Source organism: Hydra vulgaris, chromosome 08, assembly GCF_038396675.1.
Source record: "Hydra vulgaris chromosome 08, alternate assembly HydraT2T_AEP".
In the NCBI taxonomy this organism is placed as follows: Eukaryota; Metazoa; Cnidaria; class Hydrozoa; order Anthoathecata; family Hydridae; genus Hydra; species Hydra vulgaris.
In genome coordinates this window covers 12,113,229-12,134,036 of record NC_088927.1, presented here as the reverse complement: position 1 = coordinate 12,134,036, position 20,808 = coordinate 12,113,229, and the positions used below count along the sequence as shown (strand labels likewise).

At 27.1% G+C, this 20,808-nt stretch overlaps 1 protein-coding gene across 3 annotated transcripts in view; it reads left to right on the top strand.

Moving 5' to 3' along the window:
- The window catches only part of LOC100199596 (rho GTPase-activating protein 44), a 55,097-nt gene that overhangs the window by 19,950 nt on the left and 14,339 nt on the right, over positions 1-20,808 (top strand). For all 3 annotated transcript variants that reach the window (XM_065803088.1, XM_065803090.1, XM_065803089.1), the window contains 6 exons: positions 3,956-4,067; positions 4,844-4,920; positions 8,040-8,229; positions 10,230-10,311; positions 12,855-12,982; positions 18,439-18,486. In XM_065803088.1, the coding sequence (XP_065659160.1) occupies positions 3,956-4,067; positions 4,844-4,920; positions 8,040-8,229; positions 10,230-10,311; positions 12,855-12,982; positions 18,439-18,486 (637 nt within the window). The remainder of the gene's footprint in view (positions 1-3,955; positions 4,068-4,843; positions 4,921-8,039; positions 8,230-10,229; positions 10,312-12,854; positions 12,983-18,438; positions 18,487-20,808) is intronic.

The following is a 20,808-nucleotide window of genomic DNA, read 5'->3' as shown; positions in this document are numbered from 1 at the left end:
ACTAATTACACCTATCTTTTTTTTTTTGCCGGAAAGAATTATTGAACTTAGTTAGAAAAATGATCAAATGAAACAGTGGTTTTAGCTGAAAAAATCATTTTTTTTGGTCATATAACTCTCTCCCCCCTAGGACAATGACCTGGATCCACCCCTGTTATAGACATTATTTAGTTGTGTTCAAGTAAAACATTTTTTTTTTCATGAAACAATTATATTAAGACAAAAATAATTAAGAAAAGTACATGGGAGACGCACATGAATTACTAAACACAAAGAGTTGCCATATAATTTCTATCAATCTCAGGCATGTAGGGCATCATTTTTTTAATATCTTCATTCTTTTCTTTTGAAAGTAAGTGGCTTTTTTTGGTCTGAATTGACAGTTTTGGTGCAGTTATGGGATATGCTGTAGATTTCTTTATTCTTAATGATTGGGCACCTGCAAAAACTGAGGTGAAGCCGGCTGCATGTTTTGTTTTAAATGAAACAGTAAAAGGATGATTGTAATAGTATTTTAATTGCTTTACTTGAGTAAAGGGCACTTTGGTAAAGTTATAGCTTTTAGCTCCAGCTTGAATATTTAAAAAATCAACATCTTTCATCTGCAGGATATTGAAAGGTTTCTGTCGCCTAACAGACTTTAGTATTCTGATCAGACCCAGTGGACTGTATACCTCAGTTTTTTTTAATTTTTGGTCAATGCTGCTATGAACCGCATCAACCTCTTGAACACAGCCATGTCCGCTTGCAGAAAACTTTTGAGTGATAGATTCAACATCAGGATGAGCATTTAAAAAATGCTTTATTGCCGTGCTCATAATACTGTTTCTATTTTGCGGAACGCAAGAATCTGACCATAAAATGAGGTTCTTAAGTTGTGGATGGGTGGTAAGCACAGATTCTAAAATTCATAGGATTGGAGATGCCAAATCATTTCCGGCTCTGCCAGATTGGCTTTCAGACCGGATACAACAATAAACATCTTTATCTAAAGAAAGATGTGCTGTCATGTTATAAACAGACAGCTTCCTAAGATAAAAGAAGTTGGATATCTCAGCCTTGGGAACTGTTAAAACATTTTGTAAATCAAAACAGAGAACAGGATGTCCTGACTGTCTGTCTTTTTTGCGCTCTTCGCGTGCATCTTCTTTTTGTTCAATATGACTTAGATGCTGAGCCCGTTCACAATCACTTAAAATACCTTCAGCACTTTTGGTTTTAAAAATTTCACATTTATCACACCTATCTTTTTTTCTTTGCTGGAAAGAAATATTGAACTCAGTTAAAAAAATTTCAGAGTATAAGTGCTTTTTAGCCGGTTGAAATCGTTTTTGCTGACAAAAATCTTGGTAAAGCTCATACAGTCGACTAATAGACAATTCAGACTCAAAGTATTTTCTATTTGTATTAGCACGGCAATAGTGCGAGTCTATAACCGGAATACTATATATGTGTTTCCTAACGCCATCTCTGACCGCGTCAGGAATTTTCTTTTTTGTATGTTTACCTTGTTTTCTTGGGGTTGGCGTGTTTGTATCTGTTTGGAAATGTTTATAGAAATATGAAATTCTTTGTTGGCTTATGTCAAGAGTATTTAAAAAGAAAGGTTTGCAAACTCTGATGGGAATCCCTGCCAGGTGAAAAAAGTAGGCAAATGAGTATTTCCGCCTCGATGAAATTGCAAGTGTTCGTTTAGTTTTTTTCACAATACGTGTTGTATTTTCACTATAAAAGTGTGCTTTGAGGTCATCATTGAGTCTCCAAAATTTGTTAAACAGTAACTCCCGTTGCTCTTGCGGAAAATAAATGTGGCATTTAAATTTACAGTTAGTACAGTCCTTCTCATTATTGATCTCTCTCTTTCTTCTTATCACTTTATTCCTGCTTTTATACTCATGGCCAGCTTGACGCCTTTTTTTATTGACATTGCATTTCCAGCTATCTGGATTTCTGGTTCTTTTACGTCCAACTTTTTTTTTTGTCGAGAGCTGCTCTATTGGCACAACTATTTCTAAATCCGTATGTAGTAGCTTATTGTGGAAACTTGAATCGACACTGTAGAAATAAAAAGTATAACTTTAGCTACATTTAAAAACAACATAATATTAAAAAAAAATCAAAAATTAATGACAATTGGAATTTCATAAGCATCGTAATTAGCAGGGTAATATAAGTTATTTTTTTACAGTTAGGAAATAAATAATATAAAGAATTTAGTCTTACTAAAAGACTTTGCACAATATATATATATAGTTATTTAAAGGCACAATATATATAGTTATACATATAGTTATATATATATAGTTATACATATAGATTTATAGTTAGTTAACTACTAGTACTGTGTATGAGAGCTAGTCTTAAGTTATTTTAACCCTTTAATGCACGATATTTATATAATAGTTGATAATGCACGATATAATAGTTGAGTATTTTATCGTTAAAAGAACATAAAATGGAATCCAATTATCGGAAAAATAAAATTTTCCTTTTTATTTTCAAATTTTAAAATTACCATAGTAATAGAAACTACTTATGAGTCGGTATTAAGTAATTCAAAGTCAACTGTTTCTTAACTAAACCAATAAACTTACTTGACGACATTTTGAAAATATCAAAATAAAAAGTCACGTGACTTGCGCTACAACGTTGATTTGCAGATTTGGGCATTAGAACATTATAATACTAAAATGTTTTAAAAAAGTGAAATAGAATAAGATAAAACTAACAAAATACGTAAAATTGTAATTAGAACAAAGTCAAATTGAATAAATCTTGACAAAGCAGAGAAGGTAATAATTTATTGATAAGTGGAAATAATACATTATACTTTTTTAAACAATAAAAATTTGTTTTTGCAAAAAAAAATAATTTGTAGATAGAACAAGATAATACTGAGGGGACGATATAACTATTATAAATAAAATAAATAAAGCGTAGTAAAATTTATAAGAAAGAAATATAAGTTGATTTAAAAAAATAAAAATCAGAATCATGATTATTTCTTTGGCGCATTAGCTTTCAGTGATGAAAAAATTAACTCAGATTAATAGTAAAACTGAGTGGCATTAAACCAATGTCAATTATAGGAAACCATGGAAAATATAATTTTAGATATGACTAATGTCAAATGGAAAGTTGTTGTAATGATCAATTTTTTAACAAGTTGAATATATGTAGTGTTTTATTATGAACTTTCATGTTATTGTCACTTGTAAAACATTATTCCCTTTATTACTTCCTAAAACATTAACTATTGTAAGTAATGCAAAACTCAAAAGCAACATCAAGACATCAGAAGCAACATACAGAGTGTTACTTAATTATTGTTTTGCTGCTGATTTAATGAAATTACAAACATTTTTTGTAATCTGTTTGTGAACAAGAAATAAAAAATTAAAAAAATTAAAATCAACTTGAAATCAGAATTAAAGTGGAATGTTAAAGTGCTGAAAAATCAATTTAAAGTTCATATTGTTATCAATTATGTGTTCATATCAATAGATTTTTTAAACGAGTGATTGTATTGCATTATGTTATTTAATTGTTATGAATGAATCCTGTTTGCTCCTAAAACTCCTAAGTATAATACATCATAAGTCAATCATAGTACATTATTGTTATAATTTAAAGATTTTTTTTTTAATGAAAATGGTTTTTTGTATTTATTAAAATTAAACAATATATATAAGAAAAAAAAACTTTTTTTCTTATATATATTGTTTTTGTTGTTTTTAAAATTTAAAAAAATATTGATGTGTTTATTTCTATTTATTAGTTTTGCATATTTAAAAGTATAAATAAATATATTTTTATAATCTTTTTATAGAATCTAGATTATTAGAGAAACCATGGTGACCATTAGTTTTCCCAGGTTTCTAAATAGTTTGGTTCTGGCCCTGCTTGTATAAGAATTTTTTGTTAAGCATATTTTTATCATGTTGTATTTTTATAGTTCAGTGTTATCTGCGGCTGGTGAAGCCCAATCTGCTTTAGCTGGTGAACTAGCTTCCTGCGAGACTGAAATTGACAATCAAGTTCTTGCTCCATTACAAAAAATGCTTGAGGTAGTTTATTTAGTGCTTATTATGTTTTTTAAATTTTAGGCAATAAGTTATTTTATTTTACATAATACAATTGGAATAGTTATTTGACAAAGCAAACTTCTCCTAGTAAGGTCTTATTTAAATTAGGAAAATTTAAAGTTTAAATTTAGCTTGTTTTTTATTTAGTGTTTATAATGTGGGGATTAAGGGGGGGGGGGGGGCTATCTATATACAACAGTAAATGCTAATAGTATTGTACAGCAAACTTTTTAGTTTTAAAAAAATTCATGAAAGCCAATATCTTTTTTATACTAATTCAACTGGTTTTGAATCTGAAGTCAGTTTATGTCCATCATCCATAACTTTTAAAAATAAGATTAATTTCCTTTGTATGGCATGTCACATTATTTTAATGTAATTCTGTGTATACACATTAATTTAATGTAATTTTAAAAAAATAAAATTTTAATGTAATTTACACATTAATTGATTCAACTGCTTGTTTTACATATTGCTTATTATTCTTCTCCTTTCATATTGTATACCAAACCTCTGGTAATTTCAATCTGCTATCTCTTTATTATTGTTTGTGCATTATTATAGTTTTTTTGAGGCTGCTTGAATCATTCTGATAGCTTTTGTTATATATGAAGTGAATATACAGTAAAGAAATATTAAAAAATCCTCACAAACAAACTCCAGCATAAAAGCTGTACTGAGAAAGAGATAGATAGACAGATAGATATAGATAGATATAATTATAGGTATATATAATTTTTGCTTATAATATGTTTTAGGTTGATGGTCCAAATATTGTTTCTACAAAAAAAAAACTTGCAAAAGCTTGTTTGGATATGGATGCTAGTAAAACAAGGTTACATCCATTTATACATATATATACACTTTCTTCCAAAACATAAGCAACAAAATATAATTTTTTTTTCAACTTCAATTTTGTGTATTAGTTATTTAATGTACAAATATGGTCTTCCAAACGATTAGCAACTTTTTTGTAACTACTACTATAAAAAAAAAGAAAATTAATGTTTTATGACACATTCTTTACTTTTCTTGATCATGGCACCTTTTTTTAGACACGTTTATCATTTTTCTTTCGTTTTATTTCAATCTACATGACTTCAAGAGATTCATATAGCTTGGTATTTTTAATTGGTCTTTTATGTTAAAAAGAAAGTTCAATTTGATGCCATAAACTTTCAATTGAATTGAGATCAGGTAATTATCTTGTTAAAATATCCATAGAAGAGGCATATTATTATAAGCATGAGAAAACCTCTTTCCTTATAAATATGTCTATAAATAAATCCATCTATAATGCAATTTGTTCGAAGGATAAGTCTAACTCTAAAAAAAAAAATCCTAACTATTGCACCTTTTCCACAACAATTCTTGACCATTCCTCTATATTTAGGATCTAAACATTTACCTTTAGGTCTACATACCTTTTTCAAATTGCTATCAATCAGGACCTTTTAAATTGTACCTCGATTCATTGCTCCACCAAACTGTTTTTCAATCAATTATAGTTCAGTATCTATGAGAATTTGCAAAATTAATTCTAACTTTTTAATTCTTTGGAGAATTGAAAGAAAGTTATAGTTTGAAGATGGTTTCAAATTTCAGAAGTCCTGAAAGTTACAATCATTTTTAGACTGATTTTTATTCAATTTTAGATACTGAAAACAGTTTTTGAATGGTATCATTTATACTGTTGAAAGTATTCTTTTTGATGAGACAAATAATTTTTCTCTCAATGAAACAACAGGTTTAGCATGGTCTTTTGCTCTTATGTTCCATTTTTAAAGGACTGTGTTTATTGAACCATTTAATTATTTGACATACAATTGAATTGTTAATGGAGTATTTGGGAGCAATTTCTTTTTGTTTTACTCCTTTCTTATGATCTTTGGCAATTAAGTATACTATATTTGTTTCTTGTCATTATAAAGAACCAATAAAGGATTTCTGTCATACAATCGAAATCGATTGTATGACAGAAATCCTTAATATTATAAAGTTCTCTTACCAAAGTAGTGCGAAATTGTGATCTCAAGTCAATATTATTCCCTATAGTACGACCCAACCACAAAGAGGAAAATTGAATTGCTTTTTTTTTTAAGTAGTTGTACTTTTACATTAAAGTACCAATAAATGCTAAACAACACTTTTATTCATTTTTAGGTAGTTAAATTATGTATATATCTTTTCTTTATATGTAGTATTAACAATTTGATTCTATTTAAAGAGTATTTAAAGAACAAGAAAAAAAAAAGCTGTATTCAGTAATTGAGGCTTTAAAGATAGAATTTTCTATTTGGTTACTTATGTTTTGGAGGACATTATATATAAATATAGATATTTTAAAATATATCCACCTCTCCAAAGCCCTTGACTATAGTGGGTCACTAAAGTTTGCCCTTGAATATTTGGAACTACTGTAGTCTAGGTGGCTGTGGATGATTTTTTTTCTCTTAATACTTTTTTCAATTTTTACTATACCCCTTTCCTAAATTGTAACTCAAAAGCACTAGATGAACAAGACCACTGCAAAAGATTACTTATTTTAGATTTCTCACCTAAATGTCTAAAAGTTTTCCGTTGATTGAATAAATGTTATGTGATTGAATTATGAAATTAATTTAAATTTGTGGTACAATTATGAAACCCAGTGTTAATTGCTGTTATCCTTTGGTTTACCAAGACTTCAATATTCACATACTTGGTTTACCAAAACTTCAATATTCACATGCTTGGTTTACCAAAACTTCAATATTCACATGTTTGGTTAACCAAGATTTGAATATTCACATGCTTGGTTAACCAAGACTTTAATATTCACATGCTTGGTTTACCAAAACTTTAATGTTTACATGCTTGATTAACCAAGACTTCAAAATTCACAGGCTTGGTTTACCAAAACTTCAATATTCACATGCTCGTTAACCAAAATTTCAATATTCACATGCTTCGCCTGAGCATATATTTTCTTTTAACAGTACTGGAAAAAATCTTTTGTTTACCAATGACTAAAGTTTTGAGTCAGAAGAAAATTGTCACCAATCAAATTTCAAGGAAATGTGACAGCTGACTAAATCAGTTCTGACACAAACATTATAGTAAAACCTTTGTGGAATCAGTAGGTAGCTGTAATGTTTTAATTTTAAAGGTTCAAATTACCCTTTGTAACAAAAAACTACTTATCTCCTGGATTTAGTACAAAGTTTTTATTGACATTTTATTGACACAGAGGAATGCCTGTGGCTCTGATTATTTATATATATTTATATATAATATAATTTATTATAACTTATATATTATATAATATGTTTTTATTATTAAATTTATAAAATTAAGTTGAGTTTTCAAATAAATGCTAAAATAAATCAAACATAAGTATGTAAATAAAAATAAGTCATGAAATATTGTCAAAAAATAAATTTATTGAATTTAAATCATTGTATAAATATACAGCTAAAGTTGCTTTTGATAATGTGGTGACATTTTATTCAGCATGAAGTATTTTTATAATTATTTTAATATCTAAATTATCTAAAGTAATTGAAAATATTTTGTTACAAAAAAAAATTTCCAGAAATTTTAATGATAAAAATGATTTCAACTAAACGTAACTTATAATTACTAAACCATAAACTTTTTCATAAATAATATACAAAAAAAAATTAAAAACTTTCACAGTAAGAGGTTCATATTCCCAAAATGAATAAAAATTAAGGCGTTGGTCATTAAATAAAACATTTAGAGTTATTTTTGATATTAAATGTGGATCGTTAGTGATAATTTGGAAAATGCTAGTATGAAATGCATTGAGCTCATCTATTAAAATGTTTTTTAATAGATAAGTTCAATGTTCAATGACTTGTATTATAAAGTTGATTATTTAATAGATGAGTTCATTGTTCAACTTAATAATACAATATGACTTGTATTTTAAAGTTGTATTATTAATTTTAGATGGTTAAATGCAATCAAGCTTACACATAGTGCAAAAACAAATGTAAATGAAGCATTGGCTAAAGCTGAACTTTTAAAAGATGAACTAGAGGAAGCCACTTTACTTTTTCAAAGTCTTCAAGATAGTTTAGCTACTGACATGTTTACTTTTGTTGCTGGTGAACAAAGTTACGCCCAGACTATTGTCCAGGTTTCTATTTTTTATTTCGATATTTGTTGTTCTGTTTAATTTGTTACTTTGTTCAATGTTGAATTCTTATTACAGTGTAGCATACTTACAATAATTAAAAAATACAAAGTAACCTCACCTGTTCATAAGTTTCATTACCCTTTCTATAGTAAGATCATCCATATAATGTAACCTTCCATTTTTAAAGTTACCCCAAGTACTAATAGTAACCTCATCCATTTAAAACAACCTTGTCCATTCAAAGTAGTTTCACCAATTTAAAGTTACCTCACCCATTCAAAGTAACCTTACCCATTCAAAGTAATCTCATTAAATAATTTTTTATACCCTATGTATAAATCGAAGTTTTGACTTAAAATTTTTATATAAAGTTTTTAATTTATACACATACTTTAGTTGTTACTTTTAAAATTATTTTTTAACAACATTTAACTTTTTTAATTTATGTATTTTTAACTTTTTTAATGAGGGCTTGAGCAAATCCTATAACAAATTAATTGCTTAATAAATTTAGCAATGAAATACTTATAAATTTTTTTTGCCTGGCAAAAAGCCAAAAAAATTTATAAGTATTTCATTGCTAAATTTATCAAGCAATTAATAAAATTTTTGCAGTTAATAAAAAATTTTGAAATCGAAAAAAAAAATTTTTTTTCTTCGATTTCAATAATTGTTAATTTATTTGTATTCTCTTTGCTTTCAAATAATAAAAAAAAATAGAGATTTGTGCTTTTACCAACAATCTTTGAATATTATTTTTTTTCTAGTCCAATGTAGTAACACTCCCCTGTTGATGTTAATATTGTTCTTGCTGAAACATTTTCCATATGTTCACTTACATAAAGAAATTTTTCAGCAAATGCTCAATTGAATATTATAGGTACACTTGCATAATTGAATGTTAGGGGTTCTCAATATTTTGTGTACTATCAATGTAGACGAGTATAGAAGTGTTAATTTGACTGAACATTTGAATATTCATATTTACTTAATCTATTATTTCTAGGAGTTTTACATGAATCTAGTTTTCATAAATATTTCAAAAAGGGGTGTTTCAGTGTCTTTTTAATGTAATACTTATTAAAACATATTTAAGAAATATAAAGTATAAAGTAATATATTAAATGTAAAGTATATAATTATTTTTTCTAGTTTTATGTTTGCATAATCTTCAATCTGAACTTTAGTTGTTGTTTTTTATATAATAAAATAGATATTTAATAATAAATATTTTATTATAAAATATTTAATATGTTTAAAAATTACTTTAAATTGTTAAAAAAATTTTTTTTTTGAATAAGCAAAAAAAACTTTTACTCTTTTTGGCAACAACATCTGTGCATATGTGATAGCAGCATGTTTGTAAATGTGATAGCAGCATGTGTGTATATGTGACAGCAACATGTGTGTATATGTTATATCAACATGCGTGTGTATGTGATAGCAACATGTGTGTATATGTGATAGCAGCATGTGTGCAAATGTAATAGCAACATGTGTGCATATGTGACAGTAGATAAGTGTGTATATGTGATAGCAACATGCATGCAAATGTGATATATGTGATAGCAGTATGTGTGTATATGTGACAATAGATAAGTGTGTATATGTGACAGCAGCATGTTTATTGCACAATTTATGGTGCAACAGTTTCTCAAGTTGCTTTGGCTTTTGTTGTTTAACTCAAAAAACAAAAACAACAAAAAAGCGTAATACCCAAACTATCAATAATAATTAAAAAAAAAATCAATAATAATAATATAGTAAAAGTTATCAAAATTAATAATATAATAAAAATATAATGTAAATAGAATATATAATATAACATATATAATATAATAAGAATATATTATTTAAAGAAAAAAAAAAATTATAAAATTCCTAAAATTCTGTGGTCATTTTCTATATAAAAATCAAAAAGGCTATATTTATTACTGCAAGTTTTTAAAAAAAATGTTAGAAATTTAACCAAGTTTTTAAGTGATTATATAACTGGTCAGCTTTTAGAATCACAAATGCGATATCATGAAGCATCTCTCAAAATACTTCAACAGTGTGTTCCCAAAGTCAAACAACAGCTAGGTAACTTTGTGATTTTTAAAATTTTTATTCGTAAAAAGATTTCTTTGTTGATTTTAAAACTTTACCTGCGTAATTATGTAACTGCGTAATTATATAACATATATTATTAATGAACAATATAATAACAATGTACTAACAGTATATAATATATTATATTAGTGCAATTTTGATTTTTTCAAGTGTTAGTTCCTTTGAAAATGCATATTTCTGTAAAAAATTGCAGAAGGAATTAAAGAAAACAGTTAAGAAGGATATTTTTTTTGTGCAAATGTACTAATAAAAAAATACATTATGAATGCATAAATAGTCACCTTAGCACTCCCAAAGAAACTTTTAACTACAAAAAAACATTATTTTATTTGAAAGAACATTTGATCACAGCTTGATAACTTTTTTGATTGCACATGCTAAAAGTTTTTTTATTTACTCAGCAACAAATATGGTGTGTTATAAATCATACAAATAGTAAGTTCTTAATTTGCTCTACTCGAAGTATTAGCAATTAAGAAATCAGTCAAGCAATCAATAGAAACTTGTAAGAAATTTAGCTAGTAATTTGCTATAGAATTTAGGTAAACATTTTTTTTTCAAACATTTCAACTTCTAAAATTAGTTGCATTTTTTTGTTAACTTTTAGTTTTTGTAACAGTTTTGTTATAGTTATTGATGTTGTTAAATGTATTTTGTTGTTAAATGCATTTTAATCAAACAAAAACAATTCAATCTTACCCTTAAAAAAATTAGTTGTAATATTGAAACTATTGTCAAGTAAGTGTGAGGTAATTATGAGGTAAACAGTCAAAGTAAGTATTATCAATTGAGTTTAGTTTGCCCTTAATATTCAAACAAAATGTCTGATTGACAACATGCTTTTTTGAGTCTAGCCTTATTGTTTCTATGTAGACTAACTTTTTAAACATGTGTTATTAAGGTGATGTGTCTAGTGCCCCCCTTGATATTTATTTCTAATTAAAAAACCATTACAAATTTTAATTTTTTAATTAAACTTGAGTAATTATAATTCAACCTCAATAATAATTTCTCACTACCATTTCCAAAAAATACAGTAAAATTTCAAAAAATAATCAAATGAAAAACAAAAGCAAATAAAAAAGTCTTAATGGTTTTAATTTCTCTTTTTTCTTTTAGCAGTTATCATTGAATCAACCATAAATTCTTAATATTTTATATAATTTCATTTTTCAATTATTTCATAATATTATTTTATCATTATCTAAAAATACTTAAATAAAGTTTTTGATATCAAGATGTTTTTCAAATGATTCATTCATTCATCAATTCATTTACTGGTTTTTTATTTAAAGTAATCTCTATGCTTGAAATTAGGGAGACTTTTCTGCTTGAATAAGCACGGTTTAACTTGTTTCTTTGCATAGGGACATTGTTTCTCATGGTATTTGTTTCTTAGTTACAGGTATGTGATACATTAAATTGACTCAACTACTGGTTTTTGATGGAAATCATTTGTTAATTAATGAGCTTTCAAGCTATTAAATTAAAGTTTTTGGTGTTGCTATCCATATCCATCTAAAATGTAATAAATAAAGCATCATTCATTCATTTTTATCAAAAAATTTTATCTAATAACTTAGCTATTGTTTTATAGCTTTCTCAAAGAATTAATTGAGAAAAGAGTATTTATGAAGATAAATACCTTTTAAACAAACTAATACCTCTTGTAAACCAAATTATTGAAAGCCATTAGGTGAAAAAATCCATATTAATATATTTTGTGTAAATGAACATTAATGTAGTTTGGTTTATGTAACAATTATTTTCATAATGCAGGATAAAAGTTTGGCAATCAATAAAAAAGAGTTAATACAGGTTGTGCTAAAGTTGGATAGTTAAGACAATGGCAATTGGTTATAATTATTAGTTATCAACTAATATTATCCAAATCAAAAATCACAAGAGTTTTTCAAAAGTCCCCAAGAATTCTTTTGAACTATCAAAAAACAGATATCTAAAATGTAAAAGTATTTTACCTTTTGCTTTGTAATTAAAAAAGAAAAAGTGGTTTTAAAACTTTAAACGCATATCAATAACTGCTTAAAAGTATACTGGTTCTGCCAAAATTCAATCAATTAAACTTTGTTTAAGTTAGCAATCATTAGAAAAAGGTTAATACTGGTTCTGCCAAAATTGACATTTAAACCTTGTTTAAGTTGAATAGCATTTTATCTTTTTTATTATGTTAATATTTTTTTTATATCTTTTTTATTATGTTGATAAAAATTTTTTAATAAAATTTTATAAAATTTTTTTATTAAAATTTTATTTTTTATTAAAAAATTTTAAAATTATTTTTTTATTAAAAAATTTTAAAATTATTTTTTTATTAAAAAATTTTAAAATTATTTTTTTATTAAAAAATTTTAATAAAATTTTTTTATTAAAAAATTTTAATAACATTTTTTTCATTATTTTTTTTATTATGTTAATAAAATTCAAACTTTTACTTAGTTGTTTATAGCTTGTAACAGTATTCGTACATCACTTAAATGTATTATGTTTAACAGAGTCATCAATATGCAGGCCAGTATTTGGTTGTCCTTTGGAGACTCATTTGAAAGTAACAGAGCGAGAAATTGCTGTTGTGATTGAAGAATGTGTTTTGTTTTTATTGGAATCGGGGATGGATGTTGAAGTAAGTTATTTTTTATTGCAATAACTTTGATTTTAGCATTGCTGCTAAAAATAATTATGTGAAAATTTTTAGTTTTCTCATGAAAAGAAGATTTTTTGTTTTTATAAAATTTACTTTGAATTGTTCTAAAGATGAAAAAAAGTTTTTTTGAAAAAGTTTTTTATAAACAAATAAAAACCTTTTATAAGTTATGTTTTACAAATAAAATTTTTTTAAAGAGATTACCAAATAGTTTGGTAATTTTGTTATTGTTTGAAAATGTTTGGGACAAATATACTTATCAAAATGTAATGGTTGCCCAGTATTGGATATCAACAAAATTTTATTCAAATGATTGTTTTAAATACAAGTTTATTTACAAACAAGGGTATAAACAATTTAATATATTACAAATATATATAAAATTTTTGTGAAAGGTTATTATGTATTACTGATAAAAAAATAAATTTTCCTATCTTGCCATAAACTGTTATTTTTGTTTTAAAGAATTATCTCTGGTAGTGTCTAGATCATATTTCGTTTGCAATAATTTTATGATATTAGTGTTTTGCCAAACAATAAAATTGTGGACTGGCAGACTGCCTCTACAAACCAAAAGCCTCAGTCAACGTATGTTCACTCTGCTGCGCCTATCCCTAAATCAGTTGTTGTAAGTACACTTCCTATCCCTCAATCAGTCGATATATATGTTTATAATCGTACATATTGATATAATATATATAGTCGATATATATACTCACTACTCTTTTAATTTTTTCCCTAAACAATTTATTGTTCAGCAAATTACTAAATTGATTAAATTTAGTAATTTGCTGAACAATAAACACAACCGTTACTAAACATTTCCATACTATTCAAAGTAGCTCATACAAAGTAATCTATAGTAGCATTCAATAATTGTATTTTTATATACAGGGTACAAGAAATATATTTATTAAATATAAAAGAGTGTGTCTTCAATATAAAACTTATAAATATTTATATGTAAATATATATGTTAAAATAATATAAAAATATTTTTCTTTTGTTTTGTTGTAATACCTTACAATATGTTTTACAAGCCAAAACTCTTAGTCAATCTAATGGCATTCCTTGCATGTTCTACCTATTTAAGTCAGTTGATGTATGTACACTCTGCTGTGCCAATACTTAAATAAATCAGTCAATAAAACAACAAAAAAATAATAAAATAACACAAAATTAAATAATAAAAACATTAAAAAATAAAAATAACCACATTCTGTATTACAAAAAAAAAAGATTAAAGTCAATTAAGTTTGGGTAATTTAAAAATTTTTTAATTTTATATGCATTTGCAATAAATTTAATGGTTTTGGCCTTAGAGAACACAGGTATGATGTTTATACACACACACACACACACACACACACACACACACACACACACACACACACACACACATATGTGTGTGTGTGTGTATATATACACGCACACACACACGCGCACACACATACAGTATGTGACAAAATTGTCACCGTATTTAAACAAAGAAATATTTTATATTTTTTTTAATAGAAAAGCTGTGAAGCAAAATGAAAGTTTAGTTTATTTAATTAGATTTAAGCCGTAGATAACTGAAAAAATTTAGAGGATAATGATTTTTTTGTTTGTTTAATTTTTATGTGAAAAGCTAATGGTGACAATTTTTGTGTGAATGAAAGCAAATAACATATTGTAGTAAATTAATATTGAGTGAATTCTCCTGTAGATTTAATTACAGTCTGAATTCTTTCAGGAACACTAGCAACCACTTTTCGGCATTCCTTCAAAGTTTATCCTTATTCTTAGGTAGAGTGGGAAAGTTGTAGAACTGTTATTCAGCTATTGCCCATGAATTTTTGAGTGGGTTAAAATCAGGGCTTTGTGCTGGGCAATTAACGACTGGACAGCACAAAACCCTGAACTTCTTGTGACAGAATTTAATGGTCTTATCAGCCTTATGCCTAGGGCCATTATCTTTTATGAACATCATGTTGCGTACAGTTCTACCCCATTTTTGAAGTGACTTGAAGTGTTGGACCTAAAGAGTGTTGATATAGTCATCAATGTTCATTATTCCATTTAGTTTTACTAATTCATAGACTCCACGAACAAAGAAATATCCCCAAAACAAGATTTCCTTCCTCCATATTTAATTGTTGGTGTAAAAACTTGAGCACTTAATGGTGAATTAGGCTTTCTCCAAGTATATTTTATACTATCTGATTCAAACGTGTTAATTTTACTTTCATCTGTCTAAACCCAGTCATAAAAGTCATCAAAAGTCTTGTTTGCATGAAGTTTAGCATAAATTAAATGAGCTTGGTAGTGATAAGAAACCAACAATCGCTTCTTTATCTTCTTTCTGGATCAAAAACCAAAAACTTTTGAGCTCTCAATTGACTGTCTGAACTTAAGCATGAGTTCTATAGCTGTTATTCATTAGATTTAATGAAATAAAATGAAATTTGATGTAAAACATTTTTCTGCATATTTTCATATATAATGAATTGCAAATAAATTTTTTTTTAATTTTATAACTTTTTAGACATGTTTGAGTCCTGTAAAAATGGGTAGTTTTACATAAAAGCTACATAACTAGATAAACTTATGTAAATAAAACATTTATAAAAAAACATGGTTTTAAATGTTGCAACTTATTTGGGTTTACACAGTTAACAAATAAATTTTCAGAGTTTTTATTTTTAAGTTATAAAAAAAAGCATTAATCTTTTTAGCTTGAAATTTTAACTTAATGTAGAAAAAATAAATAAATCGCTGGAAAGTTTTAATTTTGTTTACATTTACTTATTTTAATGATGCATTTCTTTGTAATTCTACAAAAAATGGCGTCTTTAAAGGGGTTTATTTATGTTGATTTTTCAAACCATATTATATAATGTACCTATTATATAATGCATACCAAACCATTAAATTCTTAATTATTGACGTTGTTTGTTCAGGCAAAGAAAAAATGTCATTTATTTAACTCTGTTAAAGGCAAAAACAGAAAAAAAATTTCAAATAGTTTTTTTATTTTTTCAAAAAGATATGCATTTTGCTGATTAGAATGTTGTTTTATGGGTCTGAAAAACACTTGTTAAGTAGGATATACTGTTTAGAAAAACACTTGTTAAGTAGGATATACTGTTTAGAAAAACACTTGTTAAGTAGGATATACTGTTTAGGAATGGTGGTGAGAGCTATGAGTTAACATGATGGATAATGTACATAAAAATTCTATGTTTATTCTTAAATCAATATATATATACACTGTCCTCTAAAACATTAGCAACCAAATAAAAAAAAAAAAATTTCTACTTTGATTACTTATTACAACAATTTTGTTTTTTTAATTACGCTTTAAATGAAAAAAATGGTTAATGTTACATATAAGAAAAAAGATTTTAACATAATAAGACTACTTGAAAAAAAATAAATGTGAATTTTTGTTTGTATTGGTATTTTAACGCAAAAACATGGTCCTCCAAAACATTAGCAACTTTTTTAAAACTACCCTAAAAAATGTTAATATTAATAGTTAATGGCATATCCTTTACTTTTTAGGATCAAGGAACATCTTCTTGGCATAGACTCTACGAGTTTATTAATTTCTTCTTGTTTAATCTCATTTCACGTGGTTTCAATAGCTTTATATAGCTCATTGGCGTTTTTGAAGGGTCCTTTGTGTTTTAGGGAGAGTTCAACTTGGTACCATAAATTTTCAATCAGGTTGAGATCAGGTGATTGAGCTGGCCATTTCATTACTTTAATTTGATTTGTTTCAAACCATTCCTTAATGAGTTTAGAGGTGTGTTTGGGGTCGTTGTCTTGTTGAAATGTCCATAAAAGAGGCATATTATTTATCAGTATGAGGAACCACTTTTTCCTTGAGAATATCGCAATAAACATACTGATCCATAATACCATTTATTTGGTAAATAGGTTCAACTCCACTAAAACCAGAAAAACAACCCCAAACCATTGCACTTTTTCCACCACCATGCTTGATTATTCCTCTTGTGTATTATGATCTAAGCGTTTACCTTTAGGTCTACGTACCTTTAAATTTCCATCAGGACCTTTCAAATTGTACTTTGATTCATCGCTCCAGAGTACTCTATTCCAATCATTTATAGTCCAGCCTCTATGAGAATTTGCAAACTCAATTCTAGCTTTTCTATTCTTCTGAGAAATAAAAGGTTTTTTTGCTGCTCTAAAGCTCAAAAGTCCTGAAAGTTGTAACTGTCTACAAACTGTATTTTGAGACACGGAAAGTTTCAGTTTCTTAATAGTATCATATTCGCTGTCAAAAGGATTTTAACATGGCGAATAATTTTTCGATCTGTGAAACGACGTCTTTTGAGTGGTCTTCCGCCCTTATGTTCTGTTTCTAAAGGACTACCTTTATTAAATTGTTTACATACAATTGACTTATTTTATTTTGTATTTTGTTGCGATTTCCTTTTATTTGACTCCTTTCTTGTAATCTTTTACAATACGTTCTTGAATAGCTAAATTATACTTGTTTCCTGCCATTATAATCCAAAACAGCATATATATATATACGTGATCTTAAATTATTATTGTAATAATTGCAACACTCCATATTCATCTCTGGACAAAAATTAACAATTAGTGTTTTCTATATATATATATATATATATATATATATATATATATATATATATATATATATATATATATATATATATATATATATATATATATATATATATATATATATATTTATATATATATATATTCTTAGTAATATTAATATATATCTCAGTTCTCTCTCTCTCTCCTATAGTTTTAAACATTAATATATAAAAATACATTATTGTAGATATAGTATGTATATATATACACTACCATCCATAAATATTTTATTATAAATAAAAGCTGAAAACATAACATAAAAATTAATATAAAGTCCCATTTGATAAATTTATAATTTACTTGTCTATTTAATTACCCTTAGCAACAATAAATGCTATAGATATTCTTGGCATTCTATTTAACGACTTATCCAATTTGTTGAAGGCAATTTTATGCCACTCACTAGTATGTTTTTTCTACAGTCATTGATGGTCCATCTTTTATTTAGTTTTGCCCACTTTAGCTTTTTTATTATTTTTATGGTTTTTATCAAAGCGTGTCAACTCTACCTGTTAAATTTTTGTCAATTCTACTTGCTAGACTTTTCTTGTAATATTTGTACTATCTATAAAAATCTACAACAACTATTATAACTATCTATAACAAAGATAATGAGCAACATATTGGTAAAATAAACAGTGAATTAAAAGTGAACAGATATAAAGTCTAACAGTGAACAGAACAAAATACAAAAGTGAACTATATCAGTTAAAAAAATTTTTAAATTTTTTATTAGTTTTTTGTTCTTGTTTAATGTTTTTTGTTGTTTTATTTAGAATTTTTTTTTTTTTAAGGGTTTGTTTAGGCTTGCTGGTAGTGTTTCAAAAGTAAAGAAACTAAAGGTAATTTTGTTTTTATGTTATAATGTGATATGTTTAGGAATAATAATTATTTGTGATGTTATTAGTTCTATTATAATTGTATAATTTATTATTTTTATTAGTGTTTTTACCTTTATTATTATTATTTTTCAACTAATTTACTAATTAAACACTAATTAAGATGAGTGTTGCCAGAAAACAAAGAACATTGTAAAAGAGCCAAAAAACAATTGACAGCAGACTTAAAAATTTTTAAATTTTATGAGTCAGGAAAACATGAAAATAGGCCAGAGTTCCAAATGATCAATATGCAAGCAAAGAAACTAGTTGAGTAAAGTTTTAAGAGCATGAGTGGAAAGATGCAACTTTGATGAATGAGGAGTCAAGCGAGAATTATTTTTGGTTGATAGAACTAGAGATAATAACTTGTTTGAGCAGCAACCATGATAGTAAATAAGAAAAAGAGATGCAACCTTATGATCAGGAGCTGAAAAAAGTGCTGGATATCACTGTTCCTTGGAACATTCTTAATACCTGCTGGAGGAGGACAACCAACCATCGGTTATTAAAGAGATTATGAACAGTGGTTGGTTGTCCCCCCCCTCTCCCTCCTCAGGCAGGTTAAAAAACGGTCGGGGAGTGCCTTGTCACTTATTTTTATTATTATTGACCCCTGGCACTTATTTTAACCCCTGCTTATGATAATAGAACATGGGCTCAAGCTTGGCAGACAACTGCATTTACAATACATTTTTGTCTATAAGAGAAAGGCCATTATTAGAAGAACTAGCCCAAGTATGATAACAGTATTTTAGGAGCAAATATGAAGTTTTTAGAGGTAGAAAATGGAATCAGGAGTAAGCCTCAAGCGGTTACAGAAGATTGATGAGATTCAGAAAAACTTAAATACTACGGTTAGAAAAAAATGATTTATTAAATTGAAATACTTTCCCAGATACACCATATGAAGCAAGCATATGGAGAAGCATGCCAGACTTTATTTAAACACTTTGATATGTCAAGAGCAATAGTCCTTGCTTTTCCATCTTAATCTAATGCACATCAGAACATTTCTATTATAACAGTTAATAAATCAATTGTTAAATGACAGGATCGAAATTGAGACATCAGCCCAAAAACGGTCACAAAGAAAATTGTAAAAAAAGCATTCTATTCAACTTTATGGTAGTAATGCAAAAATGTAAATGTAAAGTAATGCAATAGGTTGAGTCTTAGATATATGATTCAGAGAGAACAAAACCACCATGCTATGATCTCCTGAAAATCAAGTAGTGAAGATAAGTGATTGGAGTTGTCTGGAAAATAAGTCTAAAAATTAGCTATCCATGAGATAAAGACAAAATAAAAGTTATAAGTTTTAGTGTCAGCAGAATCAGTGGTTCTAGAGCAATTCAGTGTTAGAGCCAAGTCATTCAACATGATAATCATTCAATTCCTTACTAGCAGCAATATTGGCTGATTGAAATTGAGGTAGGACTTGGTTTTATCAAACATCAAAAAGAGTGCTGACTTGTAAATGAGAACAATAAAGAACAAATAAAGAGGCAATTGAGCGAAGAGGAGTAAAAGCGGAAACAAATAAAGAGTTAATCATAGGATTTAAACCGAATTTCACAACAAACAAGTCAGTTGATGCATATACCCAGGCCAAGCATGTGACTATTGGAATCTTGATGAATCAAAGGCTCCAATAATCATAAAATGGATAATTTTTACTAATAAATTAATTAATAATACTAATAAACCAAGTCTGATGAAGTTACTTTGAAGACTGTAAATATTAGTAAAAATAGATTTAACCAATTAGGTGGTGGTGATGGTTTTTTATGTTTAATATTTTTATGTACTTTAGTTATGTTTTAAGTTATTAGAGAACTTGACTTGATCATAGATTGTGGATAGTACCATAAGCAATGAGCTATGCTGCCCCGCTAATTAGCCTGAAGTCATAACAAAGGGCTCCCATTATGGCCAACTCCAAAAGCACTAACAGGGACCCCATTTTTTGCAACATGGCACAATCAATACTCTGATATTTTACAACTGTTAATGAAATCAGCCTCTCTGATAGTTACCGCAGAGTTTGGGAAACGTTACTATAAGTTGGTCTCAGAATCATCAAACTGATGATTCTGAGGCCATTTTAGAGCTGTACCTTTATTAGGAGATAACAGGAAAAGTTGCACATCCAATAACAAAGAGGCTCAAGCAAAAATCCATCTGTAGATGATTGATAAAATTCAGCATCATAGGCAGGAAACTGCTTAACATGCAAGTTTGGTCAACAAAATTTTTCTGCTTACCCCTAAAGTCTTTGCCTAA